The 21775-nt window shown below is 46.0% G+C and overlaps 3 protein-coding genes across 5 annotated transcripts in view; 1 reads left to right on the top strand and 2 right to left on the bottom strand.

The window, feature by feature from the left end:
• Positions 1–782: 782 nt before the first annotated feature.
• rfk (riboflavin kinase) lies at positions 783–10855 on the top strand. Its single transcript, XM_048998703.1, has 4 exons — positions 783–1005; positions 1697–1848; positions 6919–7021; positions 9147–10855. The coding sequence occupies exons 1-4, from the start codon at positions 921–923 to the stop codon at positions 9275–9277; spliced, it is 471 nt and encodes a 156-aa protein (XP_048854660.1). The 5' UTR covers positions 783–920; the 3' UTR covers positions 9278–10855.
• Positions 10856–11829: 974 nt separating this feature from the next.
• LOC125718817 (uncharacterized) lies at positions 11830–13326 on the bottom strand. Its single transcript, XM_048992931.1, has 3 exons — positions 13314–13326; positions 12519–13041; positions 11830–12473 (listed from the first exon to the last, which is right to left on the bottom strand). Exons 1-3 carry the CDS (start codon positions 13324–13326, stop codon positions 12032–12034), a joined length of 978 nt encoding a protein of 325 aa, XP_048848888.1. The 3' UTR covers positions 11830–12031.
• A 646-nt stretch (positions 13327–13972) lies between these two features.
• The window catches only part of pcsk5b (proprotein convertase subtilisin/kexin type 5b), a 75649-nt gene continuing 67846 nt past the window's right edge, over positions 13973–21775 (bottom strand). For 2 of the 3 annotated variants that reach the window (XM_048978165.1, XM_048978173.1), the window contains exons 30-37: positions 20834–21048; positions 19969–20211; positions 19619–19852; positions 18633–18810; positions 17797–18014; positions 17207–17307; positions 16761–16950; positions 13973–15075 (exon numbers count right to left, since the gene is read on the bottom strand). In XM_048978165.1, the coding sequence (XP_048834122.1) occupies positions 14657–15075; positions 16761–16950; positions 17207–17307; positions 17797–18014; positions 18633–18810; positions 19619–19852; positions 19969–20211; positions 20834–21048 (1798 nt within the window). In that variant the 3' untranslated portion in view covers positions 13973–14656. Of the gene's footprint in view, positions 15076–16760; positions 16951–17206; positions 17308–17796; positions 18015–18632; positions 18811–19618; positions 19853–19968; positions 20212–20310; positions 20495–20833; positions 21049–21775 lie in introns of those variants that run through there. The other variant, XM_048978182.1, reaches the window with a different exon arrangement.

Here is a 21775-nt window from a genome sequence, read left to right as displayed (position 1 = left end):
GCCAGATCCTGCCTAAATAATACTGGGGATGATGTACATCGCTTATTAACCAAAGTGTACCCAACTTCTATTGACTACTCCCAGCAGGATACCGCACCATGTCACAAAGCGCATATCATCTCAGACTGGTTTCTCAAACATTGCAAAAGAGTTCTCTGTACTCAAATGGCCCCCACAGTCACCTTATCTCAACCCAATAGAGCAGTTATGGAATGTGGTGGAACGGGAGATTCGCATCGTGAAGGTGCAGCCAACAAATTTGCAACATCTGCATGATGCTATCATGTCAACATGGGCCAAAGTCTCTGAGGAATGTTTCAAGCACCTTGTTGAATCTATGCAACAAAGAATAAAGGCAGTTTTGAAGGTGAAGGGGGTTCAACCCGGTACTAGCGAGGTGTACCTAATAAAGTGGCCAGTGAATATGTACAGCACACAGTTATTAAATAAATGACATAGCAACCTGTGTCAAAATCAGACTTGGCATCAAGGGGGCATTCGTGGCCATGAACCCCCACCCTATTGAACCATTGTGCCCCCTCCCTCTGAAGCCCACCCTCCAAAGACACCATTTTTAATTTAATTTAATTTAATTTAATTTAATTTAATTTAATTTAATGTTTTAATAAAGTCGTTCGTCCTAAAACAATTAAGTCCTGTCTCTCACAGTGGGCGTGTCTACGGATCATCTGCCTACTGAAAGCCCCCCCAATTAGATTTCTTGGAGATTGACCTATTTAAATAGAACTAGTGTGCAGTTTACTTCCTCGTCACTATATGGCGCTGTAGGAACAGAGAACGTGCTATTCTTGCGCGTTGAACTCTGTAGTAGCGCAACCGGAAGTAGATGGTTAAGCAATAGGCGTATGTGAGGTTAGTGGTTAGAGACTGACTTTTGAGTGAAGTCTCAGAAGGTGAATATGATGAGGAGTCTCCCATATTTCTGTCGTGGCGAAGTTGTTCGAGGGCTTGGACGAGGGAGCAAGGAGCTGGGAATACCCACTGGTAAGCGGCGATTTGGCTAACTCGCATTTTACTGGAGGCCAGTGAGTTCAACTAGAAATTTCTCTAGATGGATGGATGGCTGGTTGGTTGATTGGAGCAATTGCTTGGATTTTTAATTTATGGATCCGATATCGGGGCTGCTCCGACACCAAGCTTGGATCCCAGAACCAGAGCACATCGCATTCATAGCTGACTGCCACGGTTTTACAGCAATTTTAAATGTGTTTAAAATTAACATGTCTGACCTTCGACATAAAACTTACTTTAAACGATAGGCCTACATGTATTTATAAGGGTCGCGTAGTCGTAATAAGAACTGGAAATGGTCAACAGCAGTCAAATTTAAGATTGGTCATGAACCCAGTCCTTTTGGCAGTACTCGAGGTTTTCCTAAAAACAGAAATTTACTGCGATGTTTTTGGCTTTTTTCTGATCAGTTGTGTAAGACAGGGTTTTGTTCATTTGTTGTACGTTGATCATCGCAAGATAACTTGAAATGAAACAGTGTAACAAGTTAAAGTGCATATGTACATACATGTACTGACTGTAATGGTGGGACTTGGAAAGGTAGCTGCTGTTATGATCCACTTTGATCTTCCCACAGGCTGCAGGCCGCTGTCCCATTAGTGCAAGTCCCCAAGCCGTTTTCTCCACTGTGTGATTGACTGACTGTCTCCGTCCTACCCCACAGCAAATTTCCCTGCTTCTGTGGTGGAGCATCTCCCAGCAGACATCAGCACTGGGATCTACTATGGCTGGGCCTGCCTCGGAAATGGGGATGTGCATAAGATGGTCATGAGCATCGGCTGGAACCCTTACTTCAAGAACACCAAAAAATCCATGGTAAACAGATAGCCTAACACAGCCTGAAACCTCTTATACACCAGGACATCAATAATAATCACACACACACACACACACACACACACACACACACACACACACACACACACACACACACACACAGACAAACACATCTGCTTTCTGGGTGAAAGGGTAAATCACCCTTTTATGTAGTTAATTATATACATGCGTGTACAGAGACAGAATCTATAAGGGACAGTGAATCGGGAAAATATGCATTCATTTAAACAATATAGAAATAGCTGTAATATAATAATTTTTCTTATAGAATTTGGGCAAGACTATCTTAAGAATTTTTTTCCTTACCTTTTGGCCTGTATGTTTTATGTACAAAAAGCCCTATAATTGTGGTGTGAGGTAGCAAATATTTTATTTATTTATATATATATATATATATATATATACATATATATATATATATATATATATAAACTTGCACATTTAAATGGTCTTTTCGAAACATAAATGATCAGGATTCAGTTGTCAGACTGATTTTAGCTAATTTGTCCTTAACATTGATAGTGTTAGGTATTCATTATCCTTAAGGATAAAACAGCAGGTTTCATGGTGGTCAAGCACTCTCATTGCCAGTTGTATCGGTGCAATTCTAATATTTCTAATGATAATGTTTTGGGCTATTGAGCGCCTATAGACAAGTTTTGGGCTCATCATACCTAAACAGGAGAGCAGTCAAGCGTTGTGTCAAGTGGAGGCGTAGATGGATACAGTTGGTAGTCCTTTGGCAGGCTGATATGCTTACATTTAATGACGGATCACTATTCAGTCAGGAGTAAGTCATTGGCGATTTCATTTGAAATTTTGGGGGGGGGGGGGGCGGGGTGGTGCTACTGAAAGAAATGCAGATGTCAGGTCATAAGATCAAATTGTACACATTTTTCTTATTATTGTTTTATGGTGGCATGTTCCCTCTCTGACTATGGAGGTAAACAAACACATACTAATTATATGAAGTGATTAGGCTAGGCTAGTTTTTAATTTTTATTTGACAGTTGTTGTGTTTCTATAGCAGTTGCTAAATTAAACGAGTTATGAAAAGTGTCGAGTTTGCCCATCTCCAGTGCTGCACTCAGCAGCGTATCAACAGCCTAACTGTGTATGTAGCTCAGTCCAACTTAGCGGGTTTGTTGCGTGAATTGAGTCTCTTCCAGTGTGACGCCCTTTTACGTAGGAAAACCAGTGAACATATTGGGTAACACCAACATGGGATGGATAACAAATGTTCAGTCCCACACAGTTTTCCATAACGATGGACTACAGGACAGGCTTGTCTGGCACGTCCCCATCCAGGGTCACGGGGTGGGTCCTAAGGAGCTGATCGAATGCTGCATGGACATCCATCTGTTGGTTGGACGCCAGGGCAGCATCCCGTGCGGCGCCATGGGCAGAACAGCTGGCGCTGAGATAAAAAAAAAAAATGCATGAATGGTGTCTTATCTAATAGTCCTTTGAATGCTCATCCAGGTCTTTAAGGTCAAATGAAATGACTTTGCATAGAGCAGGTATTCATATTAAAAGGTGTGTTTTTGCTATGGAATGTTGCTAAATGCAGTTGAAGGAGAAATCACCTTCAGTTTTGGCTACACCTATTGTGGCATGTAGGTGAGTTCGTTAGTTACTTGATGGGTATGATGAATTTATGAAACTTATTTGTGATTGATTAACTGGCAAACGCATAGGATTCTGTCTGGCAGTTAACTCTTGAAACAGCATGGAAATTAGTTACACATTAAATCCTGACACAAACTGCCAAGAAAGGCCTACCCCCCCCCAACCCCCATGTTTCACTGTTTACATAGAACTTTTTAAAATTTTCTTAATTTCTTTGGACTTTGGTAAGTCCACACAGTAAAAAAAACATCGTGCATCGTGCTAGTAAAATAACTGTGTGAATAGTAACATTTTTATAGTATTTTGTATCATATGTTAATGTTATAAAAATAGTTATTCGTTAGCTGACACACAATATGGACGTTCTAGGTTGTGTGCAACATGTTTCAGCTGTTATGGCCTGCAGGTGAAAACAATGTACTTTGCTTTTGACAACTTGACTTTTTTGATTTCTGATCAGTTTTTGAAGTAGTATTATTCATGTGTGATATTTCTTTCCCAAACTTGTAAATCGTGTTTTTTTTTTTTTTTTTTTTTTTTTTTGGTTCACAGTAACACGGAAGCCTCCTGTAGATGCAGCATTGGACATGTGGAAGCCATCTTTAGTCATCAGACAATTTCCCCTCCACTTACTATAGCAGGGGTGGCCAGTCTCATCCACAAAGGGCTGATGTGTATGCGGGTTTTTGGGGTAACCTTTAGGTCAGCTGTTCGCACCCAGGTGTGAGGACTCTTCAGCCAATCAGTCCTCTAATTAGTAATCTAATTAGGGAGTCGCAGCGAAAACCTGCATACACAACAGCGCTTTCTGGGTAAGATTGGCCACGCCTGTACTATAGCTTATTGCTTCCTTATTAATCAAATGGGGTGGGGAAAAAAAGATACGTTTGACCAGACTGGGTGAGATAACACTCAGCAAGATGACACTGAAGCCTTAGCAAGTGGTTTAACATGGTACTTTTCACCTCATGTTTCAAATTTGGAAATAATAGTAATATGATTGTCTAATTTATGTTTTGAGTTTGTGCCCAATACCAATGCAAATAAAGTTTAATTAGTATATTTCAAGAGTATTTGAGAGTTGCCAGTGGAGATACTGGTATTTGTTAAATATCTGTTCATATGCGGTGCGGGGGCCTTCGGCGCGTCGGTGGAGCTGGGGGCCTCTTTGGCTGGCGGGGAGGTTCTTACCATCTGTCCGCGGGGGGTCCCTGCTTTTGGGGTATCCATTCTGCGGGGGGGGGAATCCAATAGAGGAGGAGGAGGGACTCAACCTGGATGTCTTTTGTCTTATGCAGTCTGGGAGTTGACTGAATGCTGGGGCGGGGGTAGTTTTTCCTCTGGGGTGGGGGCCAGTGAGGCGCCTTGGGCTCTGTGGGGCTGGGTGGTGCCGCTGCCTTGGGCCCCGGTCTGGATGGGCCTGGGCCCCCCGCCCTGGGTGGATTTCAGGGAACGGAGGTGCCTATGGGGGTCAGCGGGGGAGCTGGCTCCAGAGGGGGGGGGGGACTTGGCCCCCCCCATTCCTTTCCTCCCCATCCCGAAGTGCCTCCCTCCTCCCGCTCCATCACACCACCACACACGTAGGGCTTTGAGGTGCAGGTGCGTTGCTGGGATACAGGGGAGGTATCCCTCCTCTGTCCGCTCACGACCACCTGCATCTCAATCATACATCACAACTTAGACACTCTCATTACTTACTCTCTCACAAACACATACATTTAGGGCCTTGGGGGTGGGCACACAGAATGGCATCCAGAGGGCGGTCTGTTCATTCAGCCTTACCTCTGGTGCCAGGGCCCACATCTCAATTTTAATTGCACATAGACATTGAGGGTTCTGGTGAGGGGCCGAGCTAACACCAGCTGTTGGTCGGCAGGGGGTGGTTAGCGTCATGCCCTTCACCTGTTTTAAAAGCACTTTAGAACAACACGCACCAACACCACATCTGAGCGGGCGAAGGGGGGCATGGGGTCTTTTCACACCCCCGTTCTCCGTTCGCCATTTGGGGCTGGGGGCTGAGAGAGGAAGAGCTGGCCGTCTGGTCGGGGTCTGGGCTGGTGGGCTTCTCGGCTGCTGCGGGGTCCGGGGTGGTCTTCTGGTCTCCTCGCCAGAGGAAAAAATGGGGTCCACATAGAGTATATATGGGGAGTGAGAGTATGTGTACAGCGTTCATTTCTGTGTGTCTCTATGTTGGGTGAATGTGTAAATGTTTGTGTGCATGAGGGTGGGAACGTATGCTTGTATATGTGTGTGCCTGTTTGTCTATACGCATGTGTCAGGTTGGGTCCTAGACTCCACCTGAAATAACATCTCGGGCTCTATTACCCCCCGCCACACTCCCTGCTGGTGGATGGGGCCCCCAGCCGCTGGTGCGTTGGTGGTTCTCGATGTCCGGGGCTGGGTGCTCGTGTGGGTGCTGGCTCACCCTCGGCGGTTGCCTGGCGGGATCTGGCCCTCCTGGCTCTGTCGGGCCCTTGCTGGGGGGTGGGGGGGCCCTTGGATCTCTGGGCCCAGGGCCTGGTCTGCCCTGGTGGGGCCGGCCGCCACGGCCCCTGGGGCTCCTGCACTGTGGCTGCCGGATGGCCTCCCTCCGGAGCTCTCCTCTGCCCTTTTCTGGGTGAGGGCTGCTATTCTCCCTGCGGTGGTCCTCCGAGGGCTTCCATGCCCTGGGGGGCCTCTGGATGTCTGGGGTCCGGGCCTCCTCCGTGTCGGCTTCATGTCCTTGGGGATGGGGCTGTGGCTCCCCACACACACTACTAGACATTTACATGGGGTAACCTTTTGAACACCAGCGCGCGCACATACACAGGTGTGCACACAGGGGTACAAACAGGTACTCACAGACACATACAGGGGTACAAACAGGTACTCACAGACACATACAGGTGTACAAACAGGTACTCACAGACACATACAGGTGTACAAACAGGTTCTCACAGACACATACAGGTGTACACACAGGTTCTCACAGACACATACAGGTGTACAAACAGGTTCTCACAGACACATACAGGTGTACACACAGGTTCTCACAGACACACACTGTCTTGATCGGCTGTTGCTCCTTAACATGCTCATTGTGATTCGTACAGATGTTGGTTGTTGTTTTTTCTCATCAGCAGGTATTGAAGCAGATTATCTGTGGTTTTCTTTCTTCTTTTTTTTTTTTTTTCTCTTTTCCCTCCCTCCCTCTCTATTTCCCTTCTCCGTTTTCGTCCTTCTGTCCCCCTCTCTCTCCCTCTCTTGAGGAAATAAATAAAAAAGAATAAATAAATAAACAGAAATAAAGTAGTTCTCCGCAGAGGGGGGGTGGTGGAGGGAATAAAAAAAAATCTGTTCATATTCATATCTCAATGCTTATACTCTAATTTTACTTTAAATCTTATGTCACTTTTGTCTCCATGCTTTTTTGTTTTGAAGGAAACGCATGTGATTCACAAATTTAAGGAGGATTTCTACGGAGCCACTTTGAGTGTTGTTTTGGTTGGCTACATTCGTCCAGAGAAGAATTATGAGTCCCTGGGTAAGCAGAGAACTCACATCTACGCACGCGGGCACACACACACACACACACACACACACGCGGGCAAGCACACACACACACGCGGGCAAGCACACACACACACACACACATATATATATACACACGCACACATATATACACACGCACATATACACATATATACACACGCGGGCACACACACACACATACACACACGCACGTGTATGTGTGTGTGTGTGTATGAGTGTATGTATGTGTGTGTGTATGTGTATGAATATATGTATATATGTGTATGTGTATGAATATATGTGTATATATATGTATGTGTATGAATATACACTGAACAAAAATATAAACGCAACACTTTTGTTTTTGCTCCCATTTTTCATGAGATGGACTTAAAGATCTACAATTCATTCCAGATACACAATATTACCATTTCTCTCAAACATTTCTCACAAATCAGTCTAAATGTGTGATAGTGAGCACTTCTGCTTTGCTGAGATAATCCATCCCACCTCACAGGTGTGCCACATCAAGATGCTGATCTGACATCATGGGTAGTGCACAGGTGTACCTTATACTGCCCACAATAAAAGGCCACCCTGGAATGTGCAGTTTTGTCTCACAGCAAAATGCCACAGATGCCACAAGCATTGAGGGAGCGTGCAATTGGCATGCTGACAGCAGGAATGTCAACCAGATCTGTTGCTCGTGCATTGAATGTTCATTTCTCAACCATAAGCCGTCTCCAAAGGCGTTTCAGAGAATATGGCAGTACATCCAACCGGCCTCACAACCGCAGACCACGTGTAACCACACCAGCCCAGGACCTCCACATCCAGCAGGTTCACCTCCAAGATCGTCTGAGACCAGCCACTCAGACAGATAATGCACGGCCCCATGTTGCAAGGATCTGTACACAGTTCTTGGAAGCTGAAAATGTCCCAGTTCTTGCATGGCCAGCATACTCACCGGACATGTCACCCGTTGAGCATGTTTGGGATGTGCTTGACCGGCGTATACGACAGCGTGTACCAGTTCCCACTAATATCCAACAACTTCGCACAGCCATTGAAGAGGAGTGGACCAACATTCCACAGGCCACAATTGACAATCTGATAAACTCTATGCGAAGAAGATGTGTTGCATTGCATGAGGCAAATGGTGGTCACACCAGATACTGACCGGTTCTGAGTCCCCAGACCCCCAATAAAGCAAAAAACTGCACATTCCAGGGTGGCCTTTTATTGTGGGCAGTATAAGGTACACCTGTGCACTACCCATGATGTCAGATCAGCATCTTGATGTGGCACACCTGTGAGGTGGGATGGATTATCTCAGCAAAGCAGAAGTGCTCACTATCACACATTTAGACTGATTTGTGAGAAATGTTTGAGAGAAATGGTAATATTGTGTATCTGGAATGAATTGTAGGTCTTTAAGTCCATCTCATGAAAAATGGGAGCAGAAACAAGAGTGTTGCGTTTATATTTTTGTTCAGTATATGTGTATGTATGTATGTTTAGCGTGTGTGGCGTTTGTTTTGTAATGTATGTTGTCTGAGTGGTATTTTAAGAGAAAATGAGTGATGTGTTCCAGAGAAACAAAGTGACGCTTTTCCGTGTGTGGTGGGTCTCTAGCTTGGCGTTTTTTTGTATTTGCTGGGTGTGTTGTAGCCCTGCATCATGCTGCATCACATTATTTACACCCGGCTGGCCCGCCTGTTTGAAATTTCACAATAAACGAAATCTTGTTCCTTAATCGCTTGCTAAAATCGGAGGCTAAAACACTGCTGTGCCCTTAGTGTGAGTCTGTCTCAGAGAGCCACGTTTAAAATATAGTCATGGAATTACGATAGTTTTACACTCTGTTGCTGATCTGGGTGAAAAGTGTCAGCTGCCCTTTGTAGTGAAACATGTCTTTTTGTTTTGCCTGCAGTAGTGGCCCTAACCATTCCCTTGTTTACTATCATTTCTGAACTAGTGTTAAAAAGACTCCGGTAGACATCAGACCTGACTTCAGGGACTCCCTTTTAGATGTTGCGTAATTTAATCATGCTGCCACTCAGCCATATTTCCAAAAAGGTTTGGTGCCTCTTACATGGCCTTGTGCTGTCAGCTTTGAAAAGGCTTCCTCTTCCCAGATGCACTGATAGCAGCAATCAAAAGTGACATTGAGGAGGCTGAGCGGAGGCTGGACCTGCCAGATCACCAGAAGTTAAAGCAGGACAACTTCTTCAGGACGTGCACCAATGCCATCGTGAATGGCCACTGACAGGCGGCAGTCTGTTATGCGCCGAGGGACCGTGGAGCATGACGAAGTCCTCACCCCTTTGCTTGTCTGCCTCCCGATCTTAGCCTTTCTGGGTAAAACGATTGACCACAAGAATTTTTTTTTATCTGTTTTACTTGTCATTCATGGCTGGTTCATGCTGCAATATCAGAAGCCACTGTGAGTGCATCCGGAACTCTTTGTTCCTTGTCCTGTGCGTTGTCATGGGTACGATAATCTTCTCACCCTTTACCGTACCACCCCAGTACTGTAGGTGAAAGGCCACCACATTCCTCCTGAGCATTCGTTGTAACCTGCCACTGTACTCAACGCAGTGACAGCCGCGGGCTTGTCCAGGACCGATGAGGTGAAGACCTCAGGATCAGAATGACATGCCCTGTACCCCAGCCTGATGTCAGGAGGGAGGGGGTTGGCGTCGTGCTCAGAGTCGTAGGATTGTTTTGTCTGTGGGGCTGGTTAATCTCATTCCTACAAGTGCTAGAAGTACTGGGAAATATATGCCTTTGGCTTGTTGGCCAGTATTTACGACCTATGTGCCGCCGTGCACATGTTTCAATTCCAAATTCTAAATCCCTACAGTTTTTCCAATAGCCTGCTTTTGACACTGGTTATCTTTCTGTCACTTGGTGGTTGAATGCAGTCGCTCCAGCAGAGAAACATTCCTGCTGTTCCGCTGCATTTTAACTCCCAATAGATTCTTTTTCTCAAAAAGTCAAGTGCTCTGAAAAGTCAAAAATACCTTTCACGCTGACTCATCACTTCCTCTGAATGAAACACACACAATCGACTTGTTCACGGAGGGGGTGTTTACAAAGAGCAGGATGGAAGAAGGGGGCAGGACTTTTTTTTTATATTTGCATTTTATTCCCATTTTGTCTTGGGATGTGCACGTTTCTATTTATTTGCTTTGAAGAAATGTCTAACTTTACTGTGCAGAAGTATGCAACAGACAGTGGGAATGAATGGCTCACGGTGTGAATCATATATACATATAGAGATCTGGATTAACTAGATTTTACTTTAAATTCTGTATCAGGGAATAACCATATGCCAGTCTGTCAGTTGTAAGGTTGTCATAATTTGAAAACATGAGATGTATCAAAATGTAAAAGATTAACTTGTACTGAATTGTGTAATGTGGCAGGAGAAGGACCTTCAAACTTCATATAGCATGAAAATTGGCGCGCAAATTTTTCAAATTCCCTCTCCAATTAAAAGACACCCTAGCTCGAATTAAGGGAACAGCCTTTTATTTTTAGATAATCAAGAGGCAACTTGAACAGAAAGTAAATTTTAGTGTATTCGTCTTTGCTTATATATGTAACATGCAGAGGTAACGGAGGGCAGCTGTTGCTGTTCCGGTCTATGAAGTAGCTACGCTTTAGTCAGGCTCTGCTGCCACATCTTAGGTCCTTCGTGCAAATCTAAGACTGTCGTCTGGAATTTCTGTCACTGCCATGACATTACATACAAAATTGTTCCTCAAGCAAAAATACTGTACTCAACTGTGTAAAGAAATCGTCTACTTAAAAATAAAACATTTAATGAATGCACCTGGAATTAGTGTAGTTGCTCGTCTTTTATCTCACTTGTTAATTCCCTCATATATTTTCTTTTAGATCTTACTTTTTCCTTTTTGTCACCTCTTGTTTTTCAGACAATGCGGAAACTGTAGGCACCTTTTAAAAAGAGTTATCACAAACCATTATACAAGTCATAATGCTAAACACATTTTGCGTAGAAATACCTCAGGATGCACAAATCTTAATCGTTCAGAAGCAATTTTTCAACAAAGGCATAGAAATGCTACATTTTAAGTATTTGAACATTGGTAAGGAAAGAAAATACAGGAATATCCCCGGGTGTCACTATCAGTCGCGGGGAGAGCGGTGATCGTGCGGGCAGGCGTGCACAGAGCAAGCGAGACAGGCGAGATCATGGCAAACTACGGGGTTTAATGTGGAACGGGGACTAGGAACTGGAAACCACAATGACGGACAGAGCAAACAGGTAAGACCAGGACTTAAAACAGGACAGGACTAATCAAAGTAATCGGACACAGCAGGAGACGATCAGGGAAGCACACGTGGGTAATCAGGGGGCGTGGCACACACGAGGAGCGGACGAGCCGGGCATGACACCGGGTTAAGAACGTCCAACTTGGACCACTCGTACTTATGAACGGACTGCCACGAAGCCTATTATATTAAAAATCAGAGAAATTCCGTAATTACGGACGCACACAGTACGTAAGTTACGCCCCTAAACTGCTCTGCTTCAGCAGTTTGTTGACCTTAGAGTCCTCACTAGTGTGACAACCTAGTTAAGCATTTTTATTATGCCTCCCACAATGCATGTGTCAATCTGGGTATACGTTCACACGTTTTTAAAAGACATTTTACAATAGGCTTGAGGTGCAGTACAGTACCATAAGTAGTTAGTTATTATTGTACTATTTAATACTGTATTAGGGTTAGGATATTAGTGCATCATAACCATATAAGCAGAAAATATGTTTTTTTTTTTAGTCCAGAAAAATGCCCTACATAGATTGGCATCTATAATTATATGTGGCGATTTCCTGTGCACCCTGTGATGGACTGGTATCCCGTCCTGTGTATGCCCCACTTCATGTGCTGTACTTCCTGGTATCCCGTCCTTTGTATGCCCCACCTCATGTGCTGTACTTCCTGACATCTTGTGCATGCCCCACCTCGTGTACTGTACTTCCTGTTATCACGTCCTGTGTACTCCCCACCTCGTGTACTGTACTTCGTTATCACGTCCTATGTATGCCCCACCTTGTGTACTGTACTTCCTGTTATCACGTCCTGTGTATGCCCCACCTCGTGTGCTGTACTTCCTGTTATCACGTCCTGTGTATGCCCCACCTCGTGTGCTGTACTTCCTTGTATCCGGTCCTGTGTATGCCCCACCTCGTGTGCTGTACTTCCTGTTATCACATCCTGTGTATGCCCCACCTTGTGTGCTGTACTTCCTGTTATCACATGCTGTGTATACCCCACCTCGTGTGCTGTACTTCCTGTTATCACGTCCTATGTATGCCCCACCTCGTGTACTGTACTTCCTGTTATCACGTCCTGTGTATGCCCCACCTCGTGTGCTGTACTTCCTGTTATCACATGCTGTGTATGCCCCACCTCGTGTGCTGTACTTCCTGTTATCACATCTTGTGCATGCCCCACCTCGTGTGCTGTACTACCTGTTATCACGTCCTGTGTATGCCCCACCTCGTGTACTGTACTTCCTGTTATCACGTCCTGTGTATGCCCCACCTCGTGTACTGTACTTCCTGGTATCCCGTCCTGTGTATGCCTCATCTCTTGTACTGTACTTTCTGGTATCCCGTCCTGTGTATGCCCCACCTCGTGTGCTGTACTTCCTGTTATCACGTCCTGTGTATGCCCCACCTCGTGTACTGTACTTCCTGGTATCCCGTCCTGTGTATGCCCCACCTCGTGTACTGTACTTCCTGGTATCCCGTCCTGTGTATGCCCCACCTCGTGTACTGTACTTCCTGTTATCACGTGCTGTGTATGCCCCACCTCGTGTACTGTACTTCCTGGTATCCCGTCCTGTGTATGCCCCACCTCGTGTACTGTACTTCCTGGTATCCCGTCCTGTGTATGCCCCACCTCGTGTACTGTACTTCCTGTTATCACGTGCTGTGTATGCCCCACCTCGTGTACTGTACTTCCTGTTATCACGTCCTGTGTATGCCCCACCTCATGTGCTGTACTTCCTGTTTTCACATCCTGTGTATGCCCCACCTTATGTGCTGTACTTCCTGTTATTACATGCTGTGTATGCCCCACCTCATGCGCTGTACTTCCTGTTATCACATCTTGTGCATGCCCCACCTCGTTGTACTGTACTTCCTGTTTCCGGCTCTAGGCTGCCCTGGGGTTGATCTGTATGTAGTTGCTATGACCTGGAATACTTTCTAGACTTTCTAGGTTTTGTAGTGCACCATGGGAAGAAATCACTTGGGCAGTACCACTCTCCTTCATAATCTACAATTGTGTCATTTAGATTAGATTAGATTACAATTAGGTGCATAAAATACAAATCCAGACCATGTGTTAGTTTTATCCAATCAGTTCAGTACACTTTGGTTTTCTCCTGCTATCTCTACCAGCAATGTGTGTGTGGATGGATGGAGATTACACCTGTGAGATGGGGATAGTCTTAGGCTAGATTAAGCTAAACTGTATAAATGGTCTTTGTATTAATTGATGTCAAGTGTAATTTTAAAAGGTTTAATATTTGATATCAAAAATGACAGCATTTTAAGTAAAAGTACTGTAACGTAGCAGCAGGTACTGTTTTGAAAATACATTTTAAAAAGCTCTAAGGTTATAAACTGCATGTTAACAGTTAACTATGGATTTTTATTTCTGTCTAACCTCTATGTCAGTGTTTCCCAACCCAGTCCCTGGGGACCCACATTCGGTTCATGTCTTTGCTCCCTCCCAGCTCCCTGCCAGATAATGCCCCCCCCCTGCCAGCTCAAGCAAAAATGTGGACTGCTGTTGGTCCCTGAGGATCGGATTGGGAAACCCTGCTCTATGTCAGCACTCAGCAGCCGTGCAAAGTACCATAGAGTAATTACACAACTAGGAAATAAATATCCTTATATTAACACGGACACCGGTAAAATTCAACGTACTGGTTTAATTTCTTGAAACATTTACAACAAGTAACTTTCACATCAATAAACAGCACTGATCAAACAAATCAACATATAAGACAAAATCCAGCTTGTAAACGCCATCACTTCTATAGAATAGTGCAAGAAGCAAATGTAAGAATTCATCCCTCAACCTAATTAAATATTTTTATTCTTGGTTCTTATTGTTCCTTTCATCCTAAATGGAAAAATGTCACTCGTGGAAAACGTAAACGTGTTTGGGGGGGGGGGGCACTGTGGCGTGGAGGGTGAGGAATCATTTTTTGATTCTGTCACGTCTAAATTACAAGGATTTAAACTGACAGTAACTGTATTCTGGGTCTAAATGTAAATTAGTCATTGGAGTTTCATGGGTCAAAAAGAAATCAATAAAATGGGGGAGACAGGCAACAAGAATAGACCCAGTCCTCGGGAAACCCCAGGGACAATCCTTCTTTTTGCTCCCTCCCAGCTCCCAGCCAATCAGGAACACTGAATACCTGGCACAGGTGCACAGAGGAAGCAAAAACGTGGTCCAGGTTCCTTGAGGACTGGGTTGGGAAACTGGAATAGACCATGTCATCACCTTTAAACACGGGGTGGGGGCCAGTCAGGAGTGCCTTAATGAGTATGAGCTCACTACAAGGGTAAAAATGATTTCACCTGTATAACTATCGGAATGAATAGCTCTCATCATCATATTCAAGTTCGTCCTCTTCATCATCGTCTAGAGCCCCGTATTTAAACTTGCGGTAGACTGTCCCATCCTGGCCCATGTACACAATGTCCTCATCGTCATCATCATCTTCCTCCTCAGCACGGTCATTGAACTCCACCAGCTGTTCCGAGCGGCTGGGTTCGTAAGAGGTCATGGGTTTGCCGTAGGGCCCGGTACCGCTGTTGTTCAGCTTCTCATAGCCTCCAGGCTTGGGCTTGGGAGTCTCCTTAGAGCGCGACTTCAGGAAAAGATAGACGGCGACTCCAATGCCAACGATGAGCAGGACGGAGGTGGTGGCAAAGAGGGCTGGCTTCCCTTCGTAGTCCTCCTCGTCGCGGCGGAACTCAAAGTTCACACTCATAATGCACTCATCTACAAGGAGACAGCAAGGAAGGGGGCACAGTGAATATGAATGACTTCATATGAACAGACCAAAGGTAAACATAACCCTAAGGCTGAGAGTTCAAATCCTGCCGCTGCTGCGTGCGTGTGTGTGTGTGTGTAAAGGTGGAGGGTTATGTATATATTATATTGTGCGGACCAAATGTCCACACTGTGTGACAATTACCTGTGATAATGTCCAATCAAAAAAAAAAGGTGCATTTAATTTGGTTACTTATGGTTAAGGTTTGGGCTGGGTAGGGATTAATGTTATTAGAGTTGGGATTTGGGTTTTTCCATAAAGAAATTAATGGACGGTCCCCACAAAGATATGAATACAAAAATGTGTGTGTTTAAAGTTTGCATGTCTTCCGTCTGTTGTGCAGGTTTCCTCCCACAGTCCAGGCATGCAATTAGGTCTGGGATCGACTCCAGACCCAGGCCAACATAAATGCTGAGAAGATGAATAGATGGATGGATGAGGGCTGTTTTAGATGTGATCTATAAGCACAGATTTTCAAGCACCTGCTTCACTCACTAATATGTTCATCCTGCTGAATGTATAGAAACTGTGAGGTGATGGGTTAGTACAGGAAGGGGGTGAGTGGGCTGGGGAGGAACTGCTTACCTTGGGATACAGTGCAGTTACAGGAAGGGGGTGAGTGTGCTGGGGAGGAGCTGCTTACCTTGGGATACAGTGCAGTTACAGGAAGGGGGTGAGTGGGCTGGGAAGGAGCTGCTTACCTTGGGATACAGTGCAGTTACAGGAAGGGGGTGAATGGGCTGGGAAGGAGCCGCTCAGCTTGCGATACAGTGCAGTTACGGGAAGGGGGTGAGCGTGCTGGGGAGGAGCTGCTCACCTTGGGATACAGTGCAGTTACGGGAAGGGGGTGAATAGGCTGGGGAGGAGCCGCTCACCTTGCGATACAGTGCAGTTACAGGAAGGGGGTGAGTGGGCTGGGTAGGAGCCGCTCACCTTGCGATACAGACAGTGCAGTTACAGGAAGGTGGTGAGTGTGCTGGGGAGAAGCCGCTCACCTTGTGATACAGTGCAGTTACAGGGAGGGGGTGAGCATGCTGGGGAGGAGCCGCTCACCTTGGGATACAGTGCAGTTACAGGAAGGGGGTGAGCATGCTGGGGAGGAGCCGCTCACCTTGGGATACAGTGCAGTTACAGGAAGGGGGTGAGCATGCTGGGGAGGAGCTGCTCACCTTGGGATACAGTGCAGTTACGGGAAGGGGGTGAGTGGGCTGGGAAGGAGCCGCTCACCTTGTGATACAGTGCAGTTACAGGAAGGGGGTGAGTGGGCTGGGCATGAGCTGCTTACCTTGGGATACAGTGCAGTTACAGGAAGGGGGTGAGTGTGCTGGGGAGGAGCCGCTCACCTTGCGATACAGTGCAGTTACAGGAAGGGGGTGAGTGTGCTGGGCATGAGCTGCTTACCTTGGGATACAGTGCAGTTACAGGAAGGGGGTGAGTGTGCTGGGAAGGAGCCGCTCACCTTGCGATACAGTGCAGTTACAGGAAGGGGGTGAGTGTGCTGGGGAGGAGCCGCTCACCTTGTGATACAGTGCAGTTACAGGAAGGGGGTGAGTGTGCTGGGGAGGAGCAGCTCACCTTGCGATACAGTGCAGTTATAGGAAGGGGGTGAGCGGGCTGGGGAGGAGCAGCTCACCTTGCGATACAGTGCAGTTGCAGCACTCCCACGGCAGCGAGGAACCGTCTTGGACTTCCTTGCAGCAGGTGAGGCAGCGGCCATCATCAGACAGGATTTCAAAGGCAGGACAAGCAGTGCAATTGTAGATGCTGGGTCCTTTGCAGGCCGTGCAGGAGCCATCGCACGGCTCACAAGAGAGACTGGGGCTCTGGCGGGAAGATCACACCAATGCTGAACACAGGCCACGTTGCGGTAAGAGCTTAAGGTTTTATAAGTTTGAAAAGAATCACAAGAGAGCTGCAAACCATTTGACACAGCCTATGGGAGAAGACAGGAAAGGAGAATGGAAGCTCCCCTAGTGGTCAGTTATTATTACTGCAACATGGTTTTGTGAACAAACTAGTGAAGCTGATTCAGTCTGTTTATGGTGTACTGATTAGGAGTGGAACACAAAGATTCGTTACCATGGAAATGGCATATTCTCCCAGCATACACTGGGCCTGGCATATTCCTCCAGCGAGCAAATAGCCAAAGTAGCAGGACTCACAGGACAGAGGACTTTGATCTGAGAATGTAAAAACATACTTAGTGCAATACATTCAAACACTGAAAACATTTAACCCAGTCGGGTTTGTGTGGCAGAACAGTGATTTGATTTCAGTGTTTTTATTATCATTATTTTGTTAGTGGCAAAGAAAGAAAACTGTGCGTCAATAACCTAAAACATCAGAATTTATTCATATTTAAACAAAATGACCAAACATCATAAGACAAGGACAAGTTAATATACGTGGACATGAATGTTACGAGTATAGCATTGCATGTTCCTAGGTTGATTGAATACCAGGTACGATAAGCAATTAGCTCATTCAGAGTTGCCAGAAAAGGGCTTGATTCAGGGCAAATGAAAATGATCTATATATAGATATAGTATATAGATATACATTCTGACCTTCGTAATACAGACTTCACTTTATGTGATGTAAAGCAGCTTAATCAGAGAGTCTGACGAGACTGTGAATTCACTCTCTGGTTTCCCCACCAGCCCTCGTACCTCTGCAGCTCTTACAGGTGGCATGACATCTCTCACAGGTATTCTTTGAGTTGTCCTCATAGAAGCCACTGGGACAGGATGGGTGACATCGCCCTTGATGCTTCATGAGAAAGAAATCTTTCCTGCAGCTGCGGCAGTGGGTGTTTCCCGAACCGTCGCACTCGTCGCAGCTGGGATCACATCTTATGCACATCATGGAAGACATGTTGGCATAGTAACTGCAGGCAGAAAAGCAGGTGGTTTGTCTCCTCAGAACGGTGATATTGGACGGTGACTTTTTTTGCCCATCATTTTTTTACACCTGCATTGCTTTGGATGTCATCAGCATGCTGGCTTGGCTAAACATGAACAGTGTGTGGTATTGCGCTTCAGAATTCTTACTACAGGAAGGTCATGGGTTCAAATCCCATGGTTGGTAGAGAATCACATCACTGTTAGACCCTTGAGCGAGGCCCTTAACCCAATCTGCTCGAGGAACACTGAGCCTGCTCTTTTATCCTCACTTCTACATCACTTTGGACAAAAGTGTCTGTTAAACAAACAAACAAAATGCTATCCATTGACCAAAGTGTTTAAACAGTGAGATATAAAGGTACGATCTCAGAAATAACTAACTTTAAACACTACTCCATATTATGCTTCATATATTGATTGGGTTGGAATGTGACACAACAGCAGAAATCCTGTCAAACTGTAAGTGGTTTAGAGCGGGAGCCACTGGACTCCACGATAGAGCAGGTTATGGTGTGAGCTGGCTGGGGTCCTGTGCAAAGGGCCGTGACTGGGGAAGCTTATGACGGGCTGTGCAGAAACGCCGCCCTGTGTGGTGGTTGTACCTGGGGCTGCAGCTCTCCATGCATGCCCTGCCCATGCGGAAGAAGTGCGGCTTGCAGCTCACGCAATCCATGCTGTGCTTGCCCCGACATGACGCACAGCTCTGGTGACAGCGCTCGCACAGTCGCTGCTCCATGTCCCCGTAGAAGGCAGCTGGACACTGCTCCACACACGTGCGGTCTGCGGAGGGCAGAGGAACAACCACAGCCTAGTGAGTAATAGCACTGGCATATTTTTACTTACAGTACCATAGCCAGACTAGAACTCCAAATAAGTTGATGCCTCAGACCATTCAAAGGGACATTCAAACATTACAGGTGGTTTCCCACTTTTTATTCAGGAACTTGTCACATTTCAATCGCAGGACCTCGGCCCAGTTATAGGTTTTCAGAGGTAGTTCCTGAACCTTGTTTTAGTACCTACTCTGGAGTAAGTACTTCTCATTTGACCAAGAACTATTGGGTGGGGCTTATAGCTATAAACTGTGCTGATTAGTTGACCACAAGCATCAGTACTAACTTTAAAGTTATGCAGAAGTGTGGGAAATAAAATAGAAGTAGTGGCGCAAAAATGGAGCAGATGGAATCATTTTTTTGTATCAAATAAAATTTTTGTAAATAAAATGATTGATACGGGACACAATTTCTCCTGTATTTTTGGACTACGTGACTTGTTAGTCTTAAGAGGAATCAAACAACTTGTTCATCCTCCATAGTTTTGGGGTAGTGGTGTAGCTTTGTGTGAAATTACGTGTGAAATTGAATCTACAAGCATTTTGCATCTTCTAAAACCTATTTAGCATAAAGGTCACTGTTGTGCAGTGGGAAAGTGACACATGACAGTGGCCAGGAGCTATAACAGTTCCTGGCCATGACGGCACAGGACCTCGGACCCAGGAACTAGGTTCCTGAACTTCAAAATGAAAGCACCTTACGTGTCTCCTATTGTCTGGCCTGTAAGATGCCTCTTATGATGGGTTAGCACTCACTGAGCAGAAAGTGGCCCTCATTGCAGCTGAGGCACTGGGCCTTGCCAGGCCCCAGACATCGCTGGCAGATGGCGTGACATTGCAGACATCTACCCTCCTGGTCCATGTAAGTGCGCAAGGGACATTCAGTGGAAAAGACACAGTGGCCATGGTTGTCCAATCTCATGTCAGACCGGCAACTTCTGCAGGCGTTGGCTTGGGGGCCAGAGCAAGTGAGACAGGACTCGTCACAATCTGAGGAAGAGGGCGGAGCACATTGGCGATGAGAGTTCTATTTCCATGGGGACCATAAGGTATTACGCTCTCCTGCAGAACAAAATGTCTGTGAGGTGCGGCAAATCCAGCCATACCCCTGCACTCATTGATGTCCATGTCGTGGAATGTGCTGGTAGGACACTCAGGCAAACACTTCCCCTTGTAGCGCACCGCACTCGGGTCCAGGCACACATTGCAGTCGTCTGTGTCTGGCCCGTCACATGACGCACAGTCAGCGTGACATGGCACACAGTCCCGCTGCTCGATGTCCGGGTAAAATCCTGATGGGCAGTCATCCACGCAGCCACCCTTGTGCAGGAAGTAATATGTTTCACACTCTGTGAGAGCGATAGAGAGATGCAAAGCAGGCTGTTTACTCAGAGAACAGAGTGTCAGAAATCTCCCACCCCCATTCCCACAATGCACCTTTTTGTCTGGACTGTGTGACCCACTGGTTTTTACATGCAGAAAACACTGATGAAAGGATACTTTCATCTGGATGTTCATCCTGGATCTGGAGCCTCTCGCAGGCAACACAGAACACAATGCAACCCTGGATGGGATGCTAGTCCATTTCAGACACCTAACAAATTCAAGATGCCAGTTCACCCAGCTGCATGTCTATGGATTGGGGGAAGAAAGCCACACAACACAAGGAGATGCAAACCTCCCACACACAAAGTGGAGGGGGGGGGTTGAAACACCCAACCCTAGAGGTCTGAGGCATCATTGCTACCCAGTGATCCACCAGCCCACCTTGAGAGTCCTATGCATAACTAATCACAGAGTATCAAAAACACTCCACTGCAATTGATGCTAAAGTGCTAATCCACATCTTTGATGCTCAGCAAGGGGACACGCCCAACTAGGAGGGAGTCTACAGATGGCCCATTAGATTAATCAGCAAGCTACAGAGTAGCACTGTGGAGAGGACTCGTGTAATTGGGATGGGGCCATCACCTCTGCACAGGCCGAGCTCAGTGCAGTCCTGGCAGGCGTATGGGCACTGCTGACACTCCCTCCCCTTGGAGAAGTGCGCTGGCGGGCAACCCTCCCGGCACTCGTGGTCATGCAACATGTAGGGCTCCACGCAGTCCTTGCAGTAGGTGGCGTTGCCCTCACAGGAAGCGCATTGTGGGGCACAGCTCTTGCATACATCGCCATCAGGAAACCCCCTGCAGACAGGGGAATGTCCAGATCACTCAGGAGGGAGGACCAAAATCATTCAAGTCCACTTGTGTGGAGGGCCCAGACCACTCAAGATTATTTGAGAGGAGAGCCCAGATCGATGAGCAAACCGAGAATATGCAGTGAAACATAATGCCTGTATGGTCATTCACAACCCTCTCATCCACCCTTCCAGCACTTACCCAGATCAGGAGCCTGGAGCCTCCTCCTTTAGGCCATACCCTTCTAAGTATGCCTGCTCTTGTCTGATCATCCACATCCATTTCATCCAAAACAACAGACCCATTACTGATGCCCCATATTATATATACAGCTCTGGGGAAAAAATTCAGAGACCACAGCAACATTTTTCTTTCACTCATTTCACAGTTTATGGATGTAAGTCTGTGAACAAAATGTATGTATGTATATATATATATATATATATATATATATATATATATTTATTTGCAAACTGCAGCCTGGTTCTTCTCTGTTTCTCATTAATGAAGGGCTTCTTCCATGCTTTATGGGACTTCAGTCCTGCTTCTAGAAGCCTGATACACACTGTTTTAGCAGTGCACCTCACACCTGCACTTAATGTTTCCCATTCCATTTGAAGGTCACTTGATGTTATCCTCCGGTTCATGAGAAACTGCCAGATAAGTTAATGATCCTATCTGGCATTAGGAAGTCACTTCCGCCCTTTGCCTGGCTGGTTTCTGGTCATTCCCA

The sequence above is a fragment of the Brienomyrus brachyistius genome, chromosome 2, assembly GCF_023856365.1.
Source record: "Brienomyrus brachyistius isolate T26 chromosome 2, BBRACH_0.4, whole genome shotgun sequence".
Lineage (NCBI taxonomy): Eukaryota > Metazoa > Chordata > Actinopteri > Osteoglossiformes > Mormyridae > Brienomyrus > Brienomyrus brachyistius.
This window is presented reverse-complemented; position numbering and strand designations above follow the sequence as displayed.

What these genes read in the sequence shown, in the direction of transcription:
- rfk (XM_048998703.1), top strand. Translation starts at nt 921, where the DNA reads ATGATGAGGAGTCTCCCATATTTCTGTCGTGGCGAAGTTGTTCGAGGG. An exon ending in GGAGCTGGGAATACCCACTG is followed by an intron (nt 1,006 to 1,696) that starts GTAAGCGGCGAT and finishes CCTACCCCACAG; the next exon opens with CAAATTTCCCTGCTTCTGTG. An exon ending in AGAACACCAAAAAATCCATG is followed by an intron (nt 1,849 to 6,918) that starts GTAAACAGATAG and finishes TTTGTTTTGAAG; the next exon opens with GAAACGCATGTGATTCACAA.
- LOC125718817 (XM_048992931.1), bottom strand. An exon ending in TACACAGGACGTGATAACAG is followed by an intron (nt 12,474 to 12,518) that starts GTAGTACAGCAC and finishes ATGTGATAACAG; the next exon opens with GAAGTACAGCACACGAGGTG.